This window comes from Bombus flavifrons, chromosome 8 (genome assembly GCF_040668555.2).
Source record: "Bombus flavifrons isolate JBK064 chromosome 8, iyBomFlav1_principal, whole genome shotgun sequence".
NCBI classification, from domain to species: domain Eukaryota; kingdom Metazoa; phylum Arthropoda; class Insecta; order Hymenoptera; family Apidae; genus Bombus; species Bombus flavifrons.
Window position 1 is genome coordinate 10,173,856 of NC_138449.1, and position 14,266 is coordinate 10,188,121.

General features: G+C 33.2%; 1 protein-coding gene across 21 annotated transcripts in view; it reads right to left on the bottom strand.

The window, feature by feature from the left end:
* Positions 1-368: 368 nt before the first annotated feature.
* Patronin (calmodulin-regulated spectrin-associated protein patronin) overlaps positions 369-14,266 on the bottom strand; it is an 85,851-nt gene continuing 71,953 nt past the window's right edge. For 3 of the 21 annotated variants that reach the window (XM_069118428.1, XM_069118417.1, XM_069118430.1), the window contains 18 exons: positions 14,092-14,261; positions 13,334-13,345; positions 12,429-12,605; positions 11,175-11,308; positions 10,937-11,111; positions 10,654-10,852; positions 10,339-10,571; positions 9,507-9,681; positions 9,106-9,386; positions 8,727-9,017; positions 8,395-8,631; positions 8,138-8,315; positions 7,459-7,578; positions 6,796-6,891; positions 6,276-6,374; positions 4,752-4,985; positions 4,215-4,497; positions 369-3,973 (listed from right to left, as the gene is read on the bottom strand). In XM_069118428.1, coding sequence (XP_068974529.1) covers positions 3,829-3,973; positions 4,215-4,497; positions 4,752-4,985; positions 6,276-6,374; positions 6,796-6,891; positions 7,459-7,578; positions 8,138-8,315; positions 8,395-8,631; positions 8,727-9,017; positions 9,106-9,386; positions 9,507-9,681; positions 10,339-10,571; positions 10,654-10,852; positions 10,937-11,111; positions 11,175-11,308; positions 12,429-12,605; positions 13,334-13,345; positions 14,092-14,261 — 3,239 coding nt within the window. In that variant the 3' untranslated portion in view covers positions 369-3,828. The remainder of the gene's footprint in view (positions 3,974-4,214; positions 4,498-4,751; positions 4,986-6,275; positions 6,375-6,795; positions 6,892-7,458; positions 7,579-8,137; positions 8,316-8,394; positions 8,632-8,726; positions 9,018-9,105; positions 9,387-9,506; positions 9,682-10,338; positions 10,572-10,653; positions 10,853-10,936; positions 11,112-11,174; positions 11,309-12,428; positions 12,606-13,333; positions 13,346-14,091; positions 14,262-14,266) is intronic. The other 18 variants (XM_069118425.1, XM_069118418.1, XM_069118421.1 and 15 more) reach the window with 18 other exon arrangements.

Below are 14,266 nucleotides of genomic sequence, written 5' to 3' on the forward strand. Positions count from 1 at the left end.
AATATTTAAGATGATTAGAAACGGAAGAAAAGTCATGTTTAACACCCTGTAATAAAGTGCCCTTAATGAATTAAATATATATATAGGGAGAAATGTTCTTCACAAGAATATTTTAATATTTATGTCTAGTATTTTTCTTATTCGTTGAAATGTAATATATTATACATATGCAGAAAAATTAACAATGACGCCTTCGCTATTGTGTATAAAATATATAACAATGAGAAAGTATGGTTATTTAATTCACCCTCTTCTGTACTCCAAAGGTTATATATACATTTACATTACACAACCAATTAAGACAAAGAAGACACATTTAGTTCCATTAGATATATATTCACAGATGAAGACTCAAGAATAAAAGTCTATTGGAAAGTGGGTTATTAAATTTTATTGATGACATTCGCTGCAAGATGCTAACAGTAAAATATGACCCAAATTTTGACTTGACGTACTCAATAAATATACATATATCATTGAGTAGTAGATTCATTTATGCGTATATAAAAACATAATATTTACAGACATGGATAAATCGACAAAGTTTTCAGTTTTCACTTCTTTCATTTATGACAATAAAAATGAAGGATTATTACATAAAAGTAATCGTTTATTAATAGTAAGCGCGATTATTTATATCCCATTTTTTCCTATCTCTGTTTTTCGTTTCATTGTTTATCACGCCGATTGCCAACAGCTCACTAATAATATTTCTCTGCTTTGAAAAATATAAATATCAAGCACAAGCAATCATCCTCCCTTCCTACAGTTACACATCCTTTTTTCGAACTTTCTCTTACTGTTTGTAGCTTTTCTTACTATTTTCAATCCCTTCTCCACAAGCCGGTGTTCCTCCGTTGATTCTTAAGATTAGTGACTATTATATCGTTATTCATAAATCTTCATTCACTGTTCGTTCACATTGTTATCGTAGCTTTTAACGCGACTTATGTCTTCAAATCTTATAATTCATCTTACGGCGTTTACTTATTTTCGCGTTCAATATTGTCAAGTCGGACTGCTTTCGGAGACTGAGGCTCACAAAAATTTCTCTATTCATCATTTTTTACGGCGATACACGCAATAGATTTACAATACAAGAGAATAGAATATAACGAACTCCTTTGGATATCTACGATCGACGGATTCTTTTCTTATTTGAAGTAAAATTTGTTTTGCAAGTCCCTTCATTACACAAATCATCTACCTCGAACGTGAGCTTGAATAAAATAATCTCGGGACGATTGAACCAAATATTGCATCATTGCGAATTAAAAATATATTTTTCGCGATTATAATTGTGAAGAACATGAAATTCGATATGTTGCATAATTACTTAAGAATAATCAATACGGTCGTGTTCTGCTATGCCATTGCAGAATATAGGGGGGTCTATTGTTTCAGTGAACCAATCCAAATATTGTTTTTTCCTTTCTTCTTCTTCTTTCTTATGACATTATCACTTTAAATTCCATGCACAGACCCATAAAGTTAAAAAATACATTCTACAAATATTGGACAAGTAAAAAATTGATAAACGCTATAATATACACGCTAAACATAATTTAAATAAAGAATTCGAGAACAAAATTCTACAACAGATAGACCCTCCATATTTCTGTACAAAAATTGTATTTTACCTCTATCTAGTTTCTATTCATTCGTCCTACCGGCGTATTACGAAAAACGGATTGCATACACGTTAAAAAAATTGAATCGTCAAGATGGAAGATCAGTGCCAGTCCCACACGAACGGCGGACAGTTATAATTTATGGCACAATAAATAAATAGTTCTTTCGTTATTACGTTATTATGCTAATTATCCTTCATGTACAATACAAGAACCGCATGTTTCGTTTCGCTTGAAATTGGACTGACACGTTCCATTAGGAAATGAGAAACATACTAAAAAAGAAAGAAAAATAAAAAAAGGAAAGAAAGAGAACGATTACCATCCGAAAAAATAAGATCCATATACTGTTTACAAAATTCACGAGGGTAATTACCCAACTTATAAACGGGTTAAACATTAGTCTGTTTGATTAAAATTTCCAACAATATACTAAGACATTTATAAATAAATCATTAACACTCTCTTTCCAGGGACTCTTTTCTCAATTACAAGGAACGCAGACTATGGACACTGAATTAGAATTATTTAGGCCTAGGACACATTCAAATAAATTAATTAAAGTAAAGATAACTTTAAATACAAACAAAATTTTTGTTGTTTTAGTTAAATTATTGTTGTTCTATATTCCAAGCCATCTTCTGCTTTCCTCTTACAATGATCGAAACTATCATAAGATTTTAAACTGTTCGATACATCGTAAAGAATAAGTATGTATTGCGCGCAGGAAAGAAAAATAGCAATTCAATCAAAGATTTCACCAGTTCGTGGCCGTTTTCAATATCCAGACACTTCCTATCAGTTACCAAAATTATTACTGTTCACTCAAGAAACGAACTTTTGGTACTGTTTGGTACGGTCTCATTCTCTCTCCCTTCTCAAATCCTTGCAAGTTTCTAATCTTACACCGATACACACTTCACAAAACTCGCTTCAAGATATTCAAATCAACGAGGCATTATATAAATTATATTCGATGGTACCTATACTGTAAAGGAAAAACATCCTCGCACAACATCAATTACATTCAGATCGATCTTAAGGCTGATTTGGTATTTTCTTTCACTAATCAGAATCAACTTATATATTTACAAATCCACATTATTATTATTTTTTACCTTTTTCGTTTGTCCGTGAGCTGGTATTTTTCAACACTTTTCAGCAAACGAATTACATTATCTACGTACGCTGCTGCAACCGTTAACGGCTGCGAAAATCTCATGGTCAACGAGGAATCATTAATTCACCTTTGACGATGATATACATTAAACACAAAAATGTTTTAAGACAGTTACAATGAATCGTACGCAACAATGTTGGTTTAAAATCATTTGGAAAAAATATCGAAGAGACTTCTACAAATGAAATTTTCATGCAAAACAATCATTTTATTCTCATTAATATTATTTTAGTTTTGTTAAATAGAAATTAATCAAATACAAAAATCACATTGAGGAATTTGAATCTTTTTCTAGACTCTGTCAAAAATATATTCAAATTAATGATCCTCTATTTACGTTTAGTAATTTATAAAAGTTAATGGTACTACGATAATAATAATAATTATAATAATAATAATAATTAAGAGCAGTTTTAATTTACGCGTAAGAGAAATATGTGCGAATTACTTTATGTAATATAAAGACGAAATGTTCGTTCGACACTTATGAAAGCCCTGCCTCTCTTTTAGCAAAAAAGAAGAAACAATTTTATAAGAAAAATTAATTAATACCTTTTATCAATCAGTCACAACTTTCATTTACAACACAATAGCTTACATGATTACAAGGCGATTATACGTCAGAAGTTAGTCCGCAAAGATATTAGATACTGACAACAAACCATTCCTATTAATTAGATATTGATAAACTTATGACACAGTGATTGATGCCAACGTTAACTTAAAAACAAAACAAAACAAGAAGTAAAACAAAAGAAAAATATAAAAAGAAAAGATACAACAAATTACAAAAAACGAAACATAGGTGGTAACATTGCGCCGTTCAATATGGTGTGCGATCGTAAAAAACGCTAGAAATGATTGCACACCCGTCTCTGTGAGTCAGCATCAATCATTTGTCTTTATAAAATTGACTAAAAACGCAATGTTTGCATTAATTTAATATGGGCCTGTATTAAAATAGTAACTATGAACAACAGAGGGCATAGTAGCATTAAATGTGACACATGTGTAAAACTATATGACGAGAGGCATGTCTTTCTTGTTCGGCAAATTCACCTTTTTACCTTGCCAAAGGCTGTTGTGTATCGTAAAGGCATCTATGGTCACAGTCAGATGCTTTGTGTGTACTTGAGAAAAGCATTTTGCTCCTGAATTGTATCTAAAAACAAAGAATTATATTATAAATTTATTATATACATTATTGTGCTCACAAGAGTTACATAGTATATATATTCAATTTACGTGATTATGCAAATGGTACATACTAGAAAAAGGTTTTCACATTTTTCAATGTCCTTGCTTAATAATATTAATAACATGGTATTGCAATGTAGAATGAGATCATAGAAGTACATCTACAATAAGAATCTAAAAATAAAAGTATATGATAACAAACTTACTTGAAAAATTTGTCGAACATTTTATCCATGACTTGCTTCGGTCCGGTACCATATAACTTTGAAACTTCTTCTCTATCTGGGCAGTATGAGTAGAGAGCCCGGAATTGGCAGCCAGCATCTCGAAATAAGATAAGAAAATGCTTGCTTTCTGATCTTGCAATTTCATCCAAAACTCTTCTCTTCGCTTCCTTATTTACCGTTCCCGGAAATACACAATACTCCACAGCGTTTAGCATAATACCACGATTTGACTTGGTGGTTGGTTGTTTATACAATCTCGGACCTATTGACAAAAAGGAACCAATCTCATAAAGTTTACGCAATATAAATTTCATCAGTGAGTAATTGCTTGCTTAACAAGTTAATTTAACAAGATTTTCCACGTGGAGAATTTAAGTGTATTCCACATCTCCTAAAAAAAGAACATTTCTTCATAAAAATGGCAACAAATTTCAACTTATAAATTATGAATTCTTACATTTATACCTGAGTAGTAAATATATGAAATTTTGTAACTAAATTTCTTAAAATCCTTACCATTATAGTCCATCATCGAACTTGGTGTACTACTGATATCGCTGCTACCATCATCGAACACGCGTCTCTTGGTCATCAAACCGGGAGGTAAAGAACCAGGTCCTGATGGCGACGGAAGATGCCTCATGCTACCCATGCCCGGACTCGGTGCTCTCCTAGGAGGTGTAGCTCTGCCCAGTCCGCTGTCCGTATCTGTGTATCGACACATCATACCGTCTTGATCACTACTCGAACCTGCGAACGCAAGCTCGGTATATGAAGATAGAAATAAAAAAAAAAAGACTCGAACGTATGTGTCCGTCCACGAGATAAAGGACAAGAGATACGGCCTTTCAACAGTCAGTCCAATGTATAATACGTTTATACCCATCCAAGCAAGAGGAATTTGAACGGAATCAATTTTATTAATTACTAAACAGTTAGTCCCTGATACGGATTGTGAGATATTAGTCACTTGTTAGACTTACGAAGGACCTTCAAGAGTATCCATCTTCATAGCTTGCGTCCAATATAAAAACTTTGAAAAATATATATCATACAAATATTAAAAATTTGTTTTCTTTTTAATTCTATGTATCGTCTAAGTTGTTCAAATAAAACAGTAAAACTTTTCATGATTCTAAGATAATCTAAGGAACTATTTATTCGAGGAATTTCGAAAACCATAACGATCCCGACAATTTGACTCAGATACTATTTTATCTAACACTTTGTAAAACGCGACGAAAAAACAGTGGACAAATTCATTTGTGGTAAAACATATGATTGCTAGTAGTAATTTTGCAATTTTAGCGGACAAACGAAGCATAACAAATTCATCTATAGACAGTATAATCCGTTAAATGCAGTAGTAAATGTATTAACTCATGCAGCACTTATGAGCTCTATTGAGAAATATAATGCTCTTCGCTAAGATGAATTTACTATGCTATATTACCATAATACCTGGAAATAAAAATAGAGAGGAATGACAGAACAAATACATATTCAACATAAGTGATGGATAAGATGATACAGGACCTAAATGTGAGTCAGAGTGAAAGGTTATTATATGGAAACTGGAACCACCAACAATAATCTGAAAAACACTGAAAACATTGGTACCCATAACCAGTGCTGTACAACAATAAGCCCAACAAGCATCAACTTAAATTTAACTGCAGCAAATGAGTTATCCTGTGAATGAGAATCAAAATTTTATCTGCTCATAGAAGAACATTTTAAGAAGTAAAGAAGTAAAGACAATTTAAAACAAAAAAGGCTGGGAAGCGCTTATGTATCATTTATCTCTCAAGCATTAGAATATAAACATAGCAGATAGAATTTCGAACACATCTAAACAATGTGCTGTTGGTGTATGCGTGTAAGTATATCACTGCCACCTGTGCTCCAATCTGCCACCATGCGACTACGTGTATGCTATGTAGCCTACAAAAAATTGGAACGGTGTACGGGACACGTAAAATATACTTTTGCACGATAGAAGGGGGATTAAACGTATTCCAAGTCACTGGTGCTTCTTACCACACAAATTCATCAAGGAATTAGACTTTCTCCCCTTAAAGTTTTGGTAACTCGGGTATTTAGGCCTGCCTCTAACCTGTTGCTGAGGCTCCTGCACATCTGCAATAATGCAATGTTTACCTTGTTACATTCCAAACGCTATGTACGATCAAAGATTAATAGTAGGGGATGCTTCAATCGTACGTCATTGCATCAGGGGCAGAGTCTAACTACGAGCCATGTCCACTAGGAACATCAAAAACTCAAGGTAGCCAGTGCAGGTTGGTGCAGAACAATGTTGCGTTCCAACTGAAAGATGTCTACTATAAGGCGCTACTTAAAAATAAAGTCATACCCTTAAGTAACCTTACTTAGGTAATTTGAAGAATAATCAAATGCTAATGAAATATTCAACATTGTAAGATTCATACGTAGCTGCCCATACCAGTGATACATCCTGCAACGAGTCTACTTTCATCAAGCCAAACGTTTAAAGGAACATGATTTAAGGCATTCTTTCTATAAACAATATTCAACCCACCTCTAGATGTTTTGTAGGAACCACGTCGACCAAGTTGATTCATACTTCGACAAGGGGAGGAACCTCTACCGTCGTCGGGCGAATCTACGGAAGATACTAAAATAGGGTACCTCTATTACAATCAGTTAGTTCCTCTCCAAGACGATACTAAATACTATATATGTTCTTAAGAATATGTTCTGCTACGACATTACATTAATAAACAGATATTTTAAATAAATTTGAAGCATGCAAAATTGTACGAAAAGAAAAGTGCCACAATATATATATATATATATATTGATATATATATATATCATTCACACGTTAAAAATGAATAATTTTGAAAGAAAATATTGAACACAATATATCGTCAAGTATTTTCCATTCTTGCTTATATATATTTGATACAATAATATTGCATTTTTTCTGTTATATATGAAGTGATTGTATATATGTTACAACTAATTAATTTGGGAATATTTCCATAAATTTTGCCGTCAAATATTAGAAGCAGCAAGTATAAACAAAACACTCCAATCAGCATGTTAATAATCATAGGACGACATTTAATATTCCAATAATTTGTTACTTGTTTAGTTCTTCTTATGCAAAGCTAACAAATATATATATATGTGATGTTTTAGATATATACGCGAGTCAGAGAGTGTGTGTTGTGCATACCCCTGAGACTGCCGCCCCGATAAAGAGGGCCGGAACGTCGTTCATCGAAATGGGCAGCAGTGAGACTGTCCTGCGAGCCTCGGTAGTAATCTCGCCTCATCGTCGGAGAAGTCAGCGACGCTACAGTAAGTGTGTTAGTGCAAAACAATCAGCTCGAAATTTCTTTACTATTCTAGTTTATTCAAATGAGTATCTAGGTAATGTATGAGATCAGTTCGCTGTGTAATGTTTCCGTCTGGAACGATCGACGGATAAACTAGTATAGCCGAAAAAATTTAGAGCTTATGGAATTGTGACTGGGTGAGCTCCCATAAAACAAAAGAAAACAACAAGAAAATCAGTATGAAAAACACGACGTTACTAAAGAAAAAAAAATTAGATCTTTCGGACTTGAATTTTCGCCATGCAAAAAATAAATGCAATTACATTACAACACTAAGAAACTGTTACTATTAGATTATAATAAAGGAGTATACTTGTTACGATAGCAGTGGTAACTGTTATCTTGGAGGTGACTTAATACATGTGCAGTAATATATGTTAAAATATGTTGGTCATTACATTATATAAATAACAATCATTTTAACTATATGTATCCTATTTAACTTCCTCTCCAAGAAACACTGATCATTGCAGTGAATAATTGTTTCATTACCAAATGTTAGATTCGTTATTATACCTGTACTTAGATTAGAAGAGGAACCCTTCTTTCCACGGCTCGGCGTAAGAGCTCCAGAATCCAACTCCGTACCAGCATCCACATGAATCGTTTTAGGTCGAGGTCGAGTTGTTGCAGTCTTGTTACGTAATTTCGTTGGTTTTATTGTATTAAGAAGTTCTTTATCGATAACCTTGCCCTAAGTAATAGTAACAATTTCTAGCGATTAATTCAATTAAAACACTATTGATGACAGAAAACTTAGAAAAAGCACTCACTTCTCTTTCTGCCTCTTCTATTGCTTTCTTTACTTTATGTTGTTCTAAAATAGCTGCCCTTCGTTGCCTTTCCTCTTCCTTTTTACGAGCTCTTTCTTCTGCTTTCAATTTTTCTTGTTCTCGACGAGCTTGCGCTTCTACTTCTTTTCTCTCTTTCATCTCTTCTTGTTGCTGTCTTCTTTGTAATGATAAGAGCATTATACGTTCTTTTTTCCGTTCCATTTCATCAAGAGAATTCTACAACAATATTCCAATAATGTGTATGTAAGGTAAAAGAAGAAAAAAAGATTGTACAGCGACAAAATTCATGCGAAGTTTATCGCATAACTTACTGGATCAGGATTTGCTAATTGATTTCCAATGATTAAACCAACTCCAGATTGTCGACTTTCTCCACTCATCTCGTGTCGTTCTCTTTGCTTTTCTCTTTCCCCTTCTCTTTGTATTTCTCTATCTCTAATTTCTTGCCGTTGGAAGTCTCTCTCGTCTATCTGACGCTGCTTTTCTCGATCAGAATCTCGTTGAATTTCTAGCTGTTTCTGCCTATCCATAACAATCGCAGAAGGAGAGTCAGGACGCATCGTAAAATCTTCACTGTCAACATATGAAGACACGCCTCTTTCCTAAAGAAAAAAAATTACATATTTATTATATACATAACACGTCCTGTATACGGATTCTAAAATTTTAAAATTATCATTACATATTTACCTTTTTAGGGGATGTCCTTTTCACTCTAAGAGTTGGTTTTGGTTTCTTCGGTGCGTCATTATCAAAGCAAATATAAAATCCTTTTTCACCAGCATCTGTTGGATCTAAAGGTGTTACCTCTGGTGTACCTGATGGAGATGGTGTGGCTTCTCTTAATGATGGATGGGGTTGAAATGAATTACGTGATATTGAAGGTCTAGTTGGTGATGGAATTCTATATGTACGGCTGCCGGACGTGATGTTTAAACCTCTTATACCTTGTGTAAGCTCATCATCATTTCCTTTAAAACACATGAATGAGTGAACAAAAAGAGGATGAAAACAAAAACATAAACGAAATGAATTCTTTGGAGATATTACACATGATATGTTTTTAGGTGAATGGGAAAAAAAACACTTACCAATAAATGATATATTCTGAGGCTTCATGTCATCAACAGGTGGAGCTGGAACAGGTGCATGCATTGCAGTAATTTGTCTTTTTTCGGTAGGGCTTTCACACTTAATCGGTATATGATGTACAGTTGGCCTTTTTGGTTCAGGACTTTCACTCATTAACTGACTTATTCGATGAACCTACATAACAAAATTGAGGATAGAAAATTTGGTAGCGACAATATTAATATAATATATAAACTATCAAACTGTCACAAATAAACGAACCTTATAATGATAACTATACGAATTAGTAAAACTGGATGAATGAAAAAACTGCATTTTTGGTTGTATAAATCTTTTAAAAAGGCAGGTAATTTAAAAAAGGGAGAGGTGCGCTCGAACGTCGAAACTTCAATCCGAGGAGCGTCTGCTATACTAGGTGTGAAGAGAGTATCTATAAATGTGCATTACATCACTAACTGGTTCCATGACAGTTTCTTACATATACACATACATGTATGAAGCAATCCATTTACTATCTAATTGACCAAAAAAAGTAGTGAATAATATACAATCTTGACAACAAAACAAAACTTCTCTGTTAGTTTAAATTAGTATTATGAAAATATATTTAGTTATTTTTTTTTATTTTTTGCGTGCTTAAAATATGGATTTTATTTAAAATACATTAATAAAAACGAAGCTTGATAAATTGGACTTAAAGAATTTAAGATATATTTTAATATTGTTTTCATAAATAAAATAAAAATTTAAATAATACTTAGATAAAAATAGAAATAAAAATTTTTCCTTGTGAATTATTCAAAAAAGTAAAAATCAAATCATTATACTCACAGCATTGCGATGTTGTGGACTAGCAGAAGATGGTGGTGTTTGATTAAAGATAGATGTAGATGATGGATATGTAGGACCAGGATGACTCATTTGATTATTACAAAGACTATGATCTCCACCATTGAGGTACCTCGGTTCTTGAGGAGTATCGTGTAGAACAAATCCTTTCTGTTGAGGTGGATGCGTTCCCCAATTTCGTGTATCTTGATATAAGCGCATATCTTGTTGATAAGCTACACAAAGTTTTGAAAGATTTATGTTAAAAATTATGAAAACATCAATAGATTAAATCCTAGGCTGTTATAATGTACATACGTGTTGGTTGAGTACTATATCGTGGATCCATTGACTGTTGATAGCCCACAGCAGCCATTTCATTTGCTAAGCTTTGAGTTGGAGGTGGTTGACCCCACATTCGTCTTTGCAATTGGGGTTGATCATGTAGATAGAACTGAGATTGCTGAGTATCTTGTAATTTGGATGTTAATGGATTTATAGGCGCCATTCCAAAATTCTAAACAGGAAAGGAAAAAAGATATAAATGTTATAGATGTTATTATAAAATAACTAAATTAAGGAACTGGAAAATAGTACATACTTGCATATGTTGTTGACTAAGACTTTGCAACTGCTGAAACTGTTGCTGTATTTGCTGTTGATGCTGTGTCATTAAATGCTGCTGCTGTATTTGATTTTGCTGATTTGCTAAACGTTGTATATCAGCTTGTATTTCACTAAGACTGTTATTCATTCTGCGAAAAGGTGTATATATTCTTTTTCAACAGATTTGATAAGACGAAATCTTTGTATATTATAAAATGAAAATGTATACTAACTGTGATATAGATTGATGATATTGCTCAAGATCCATGTTCTCAATATCTGGAGTGCGTCTTGTTTCAATAAATGGGGCGTTACCGTCATGCTCTAACCATTTATGTTCAACATCCCGAACATCCTCACTAATTTCCTATGATCATTGGTACAAATATTGAATAATTATTTGGAATATGTAAAGAATGTATTCTCTCATAATATTAATATACTGCACATCTACAGGTACATTAGTTATTTTGTATTTTATCCATTTATCAATATCTAATAATTGATGACAATCTTGCAACATAATATATGTATATTTTTTGACATATGCACAAATATTTCAATTAAAAATAAATAATATACTTGTAGATGTATAAGTAAACTGGAGTTTAATGTGTGTGAACAATATAATATTATTGGTGATCATTTAAATTGAAGATCCGTAATATTGATGACCTAAAGCTTAGAGTCAGTTTATAAGTCATATTTTTCTATAATAATTTTAAGAGCTGAAATTGCCTTTCAATGCGATTTTCCCTTGAAGTAGTAGATAAGATTACAATAAACACAGACCAATGTCTACAATTAACTACTGTAAAAATGTACACATATAACAATAGATCAGTCCAGTTCAAAGTATTCATACATACATCACATATGTATTCCAATGTAAGATTGGTTTTGTTAATGTTTTTGTGCTAAAGTATGTTTAGAACACAAGTGTAAAACCACCACCACAAACAACAATTTCAAATCAAATTTCAAACACGTCTCTATAGATTTTTATCCAGGGAGTGTTTAGTACTGTACCATGCGTTCCGAGAGCGATATTGTACAAAATTGCATTGAAACGTGGGAACAGAGTAGCAAACTTGATCAAAGACCACAGAATGCATTGAGACTGTTTCGTTTTCCTCTATGACTAAATGTAAGCAACGATAAGCAGAATAATCATACGTTGTTAAAAAAAAGACTCAATTGAAATTATTTTTTGATTAAAAGAAATTATAGAAAGCACATTTTCTATCTTACTTGCAGCGTACTAAGGCAATTATTATTATTATTGCTCTTTACTTGTTTCTTATATTAAGAATTAAAAATAAGAGATCAAAGTCCTTTTAATGATATCTTTAAAAGCAAAAGTACAAAAGAAGTTAACGAATGTCTAGAAGCCATACATAAGCCATGTATGTAAATTGCTAGACGAATCAGCAAATATTTCTCTTTCAAATGTTCATCTACAGGAACACTGTTGTATAATATCGTACCTTGAGCGAGAAGGGTCTCTGTGGTTTTTCTTGAGAGGGTTGTTGGGTTACGGGGGTCGTCTCGGAAACACTTGTCGGGGTCTCCCCCGAAGATCCGGAGGTTACAGGAGTGGGGGGACCAATTTCAGCCGGACTGTCCCCCCCAGACGTTGATGAAGAGGGAGATTTAACCTTACCCTGCAACCAGCCCAAGCACCGTGCCTTGTTAAGTACTTGGAGTCCGCATATGCTGAGTCCAATATGTCATCAACCACCACACCATGGTCGGACTTCTCCGCAGCCAAATATATACGTTACATTCAAGCACTAAACGCCAAAGCCAATTCAAAGACTTGCAAATACTTAATTGCCAATAGCTTTCTTCGCTATTGCACGACTGAATAATTCTTTTTAAGTAAGTACGATAGAACTTCCATAGTGCACAATGTTCCCAACTAAAGTGAATGAGTAAATACGTATCTGTTTATCTGATTACTTGAAGAACTTGAAAAAGAAACATAGCGTTTTTACTGCCTTTATCTTCTACATTCTCAGATATAAATTATCTTTTACTAGGAATTACAATTCTTATAATTTGATTTCGTCTATATTTAGGACTTTTCAGTTTTTCTAAATTTAATATCGATAGATGAGAAGTAAGTCAATTTGAATATAACTTTCTCGGTTAAAAGTTGCTAATTACTAATGTAAAACATGCATACCGTCACCAAATTAATTTAAACGGTTACTTGTTTATTACTCACATTACTTATTTAGAGATATTTTTACATAAACATGTATAAAGCGGAGGAACGAGAACGGCATCCAAGGAATTGATAATCTATTTTATTATACAAAGTGTGTAGTCTACGTTCAATTTTATAATTCTGTAATAATAGAACTTTATCATATCAGCATGCACTTACCACCAAGTACAGCTGAAAGATAAGAAAGAAAAACGTATTACAATAGTTTAGCTGGCAATAAAGATTATCTGCATCAACCATGATAGGCATCAAAATTATATCACATTTGCAACTACACACAAAGATTCATTGCTCCAGAAGCTAATGATATGACAAAAATATAGATGTTACGGAAAGAAATTAACAAGTATCGAAAAATATGCGGCATTTACCTGAAATAAAACATTATTATCGCAAGCTCACTTACAACGCTACTTCACAGTAATTGAATATAGTAATACAGCCAGTTATAAAATCAAATAAACGTTATAGAAGCAAATATATAATAAATATCGAATTGCTTGTGGATCTAAACAAATTTCGTTACAGAAGAAAAAGAAACTGTTCGACGTTCGATACAATATAATTATGCATTGCTCTATACTAAACACCCGTGGCGAAATTTCAAATACCTCATGGCTGTATTCAATGCTCTGTTTCGTTTCGATTTATCTCCTTTCCCCTACTCTTGTACGAGAACAATCGAAGATTAATTCCTCCGGGATACTAAGTATAATTAGAAACGAGAAAACGAAGCACATATACGCTCTCTAAAAATACTTATTCTCATATCTTATCAATGATGCATCTTCCAATGAAAGAAACAAATCATTAAAGAGGCCATGAAAGTGATCTGGCTGAAATTCGATCGTGAGACTTTAAAAAATGGGAAACGCGAAGTTCGCGATCATCTTTTCGAGCGTAATCACGTATTTTACCTTCGTGACAGCTTGCAGGAACGCAGCTTTGCCCACTTTCTGCCGTTGTTTCGACATCACGACTTCCATCCTCCTCTTCTCGTTTTCTATGTGACGTCGCTTCTCCTCCAACTTCAATCTAATATTATTCAGTTGTGAGGCCATAATCGTGTTACCTCCGTTCTCGTCTGCTAGC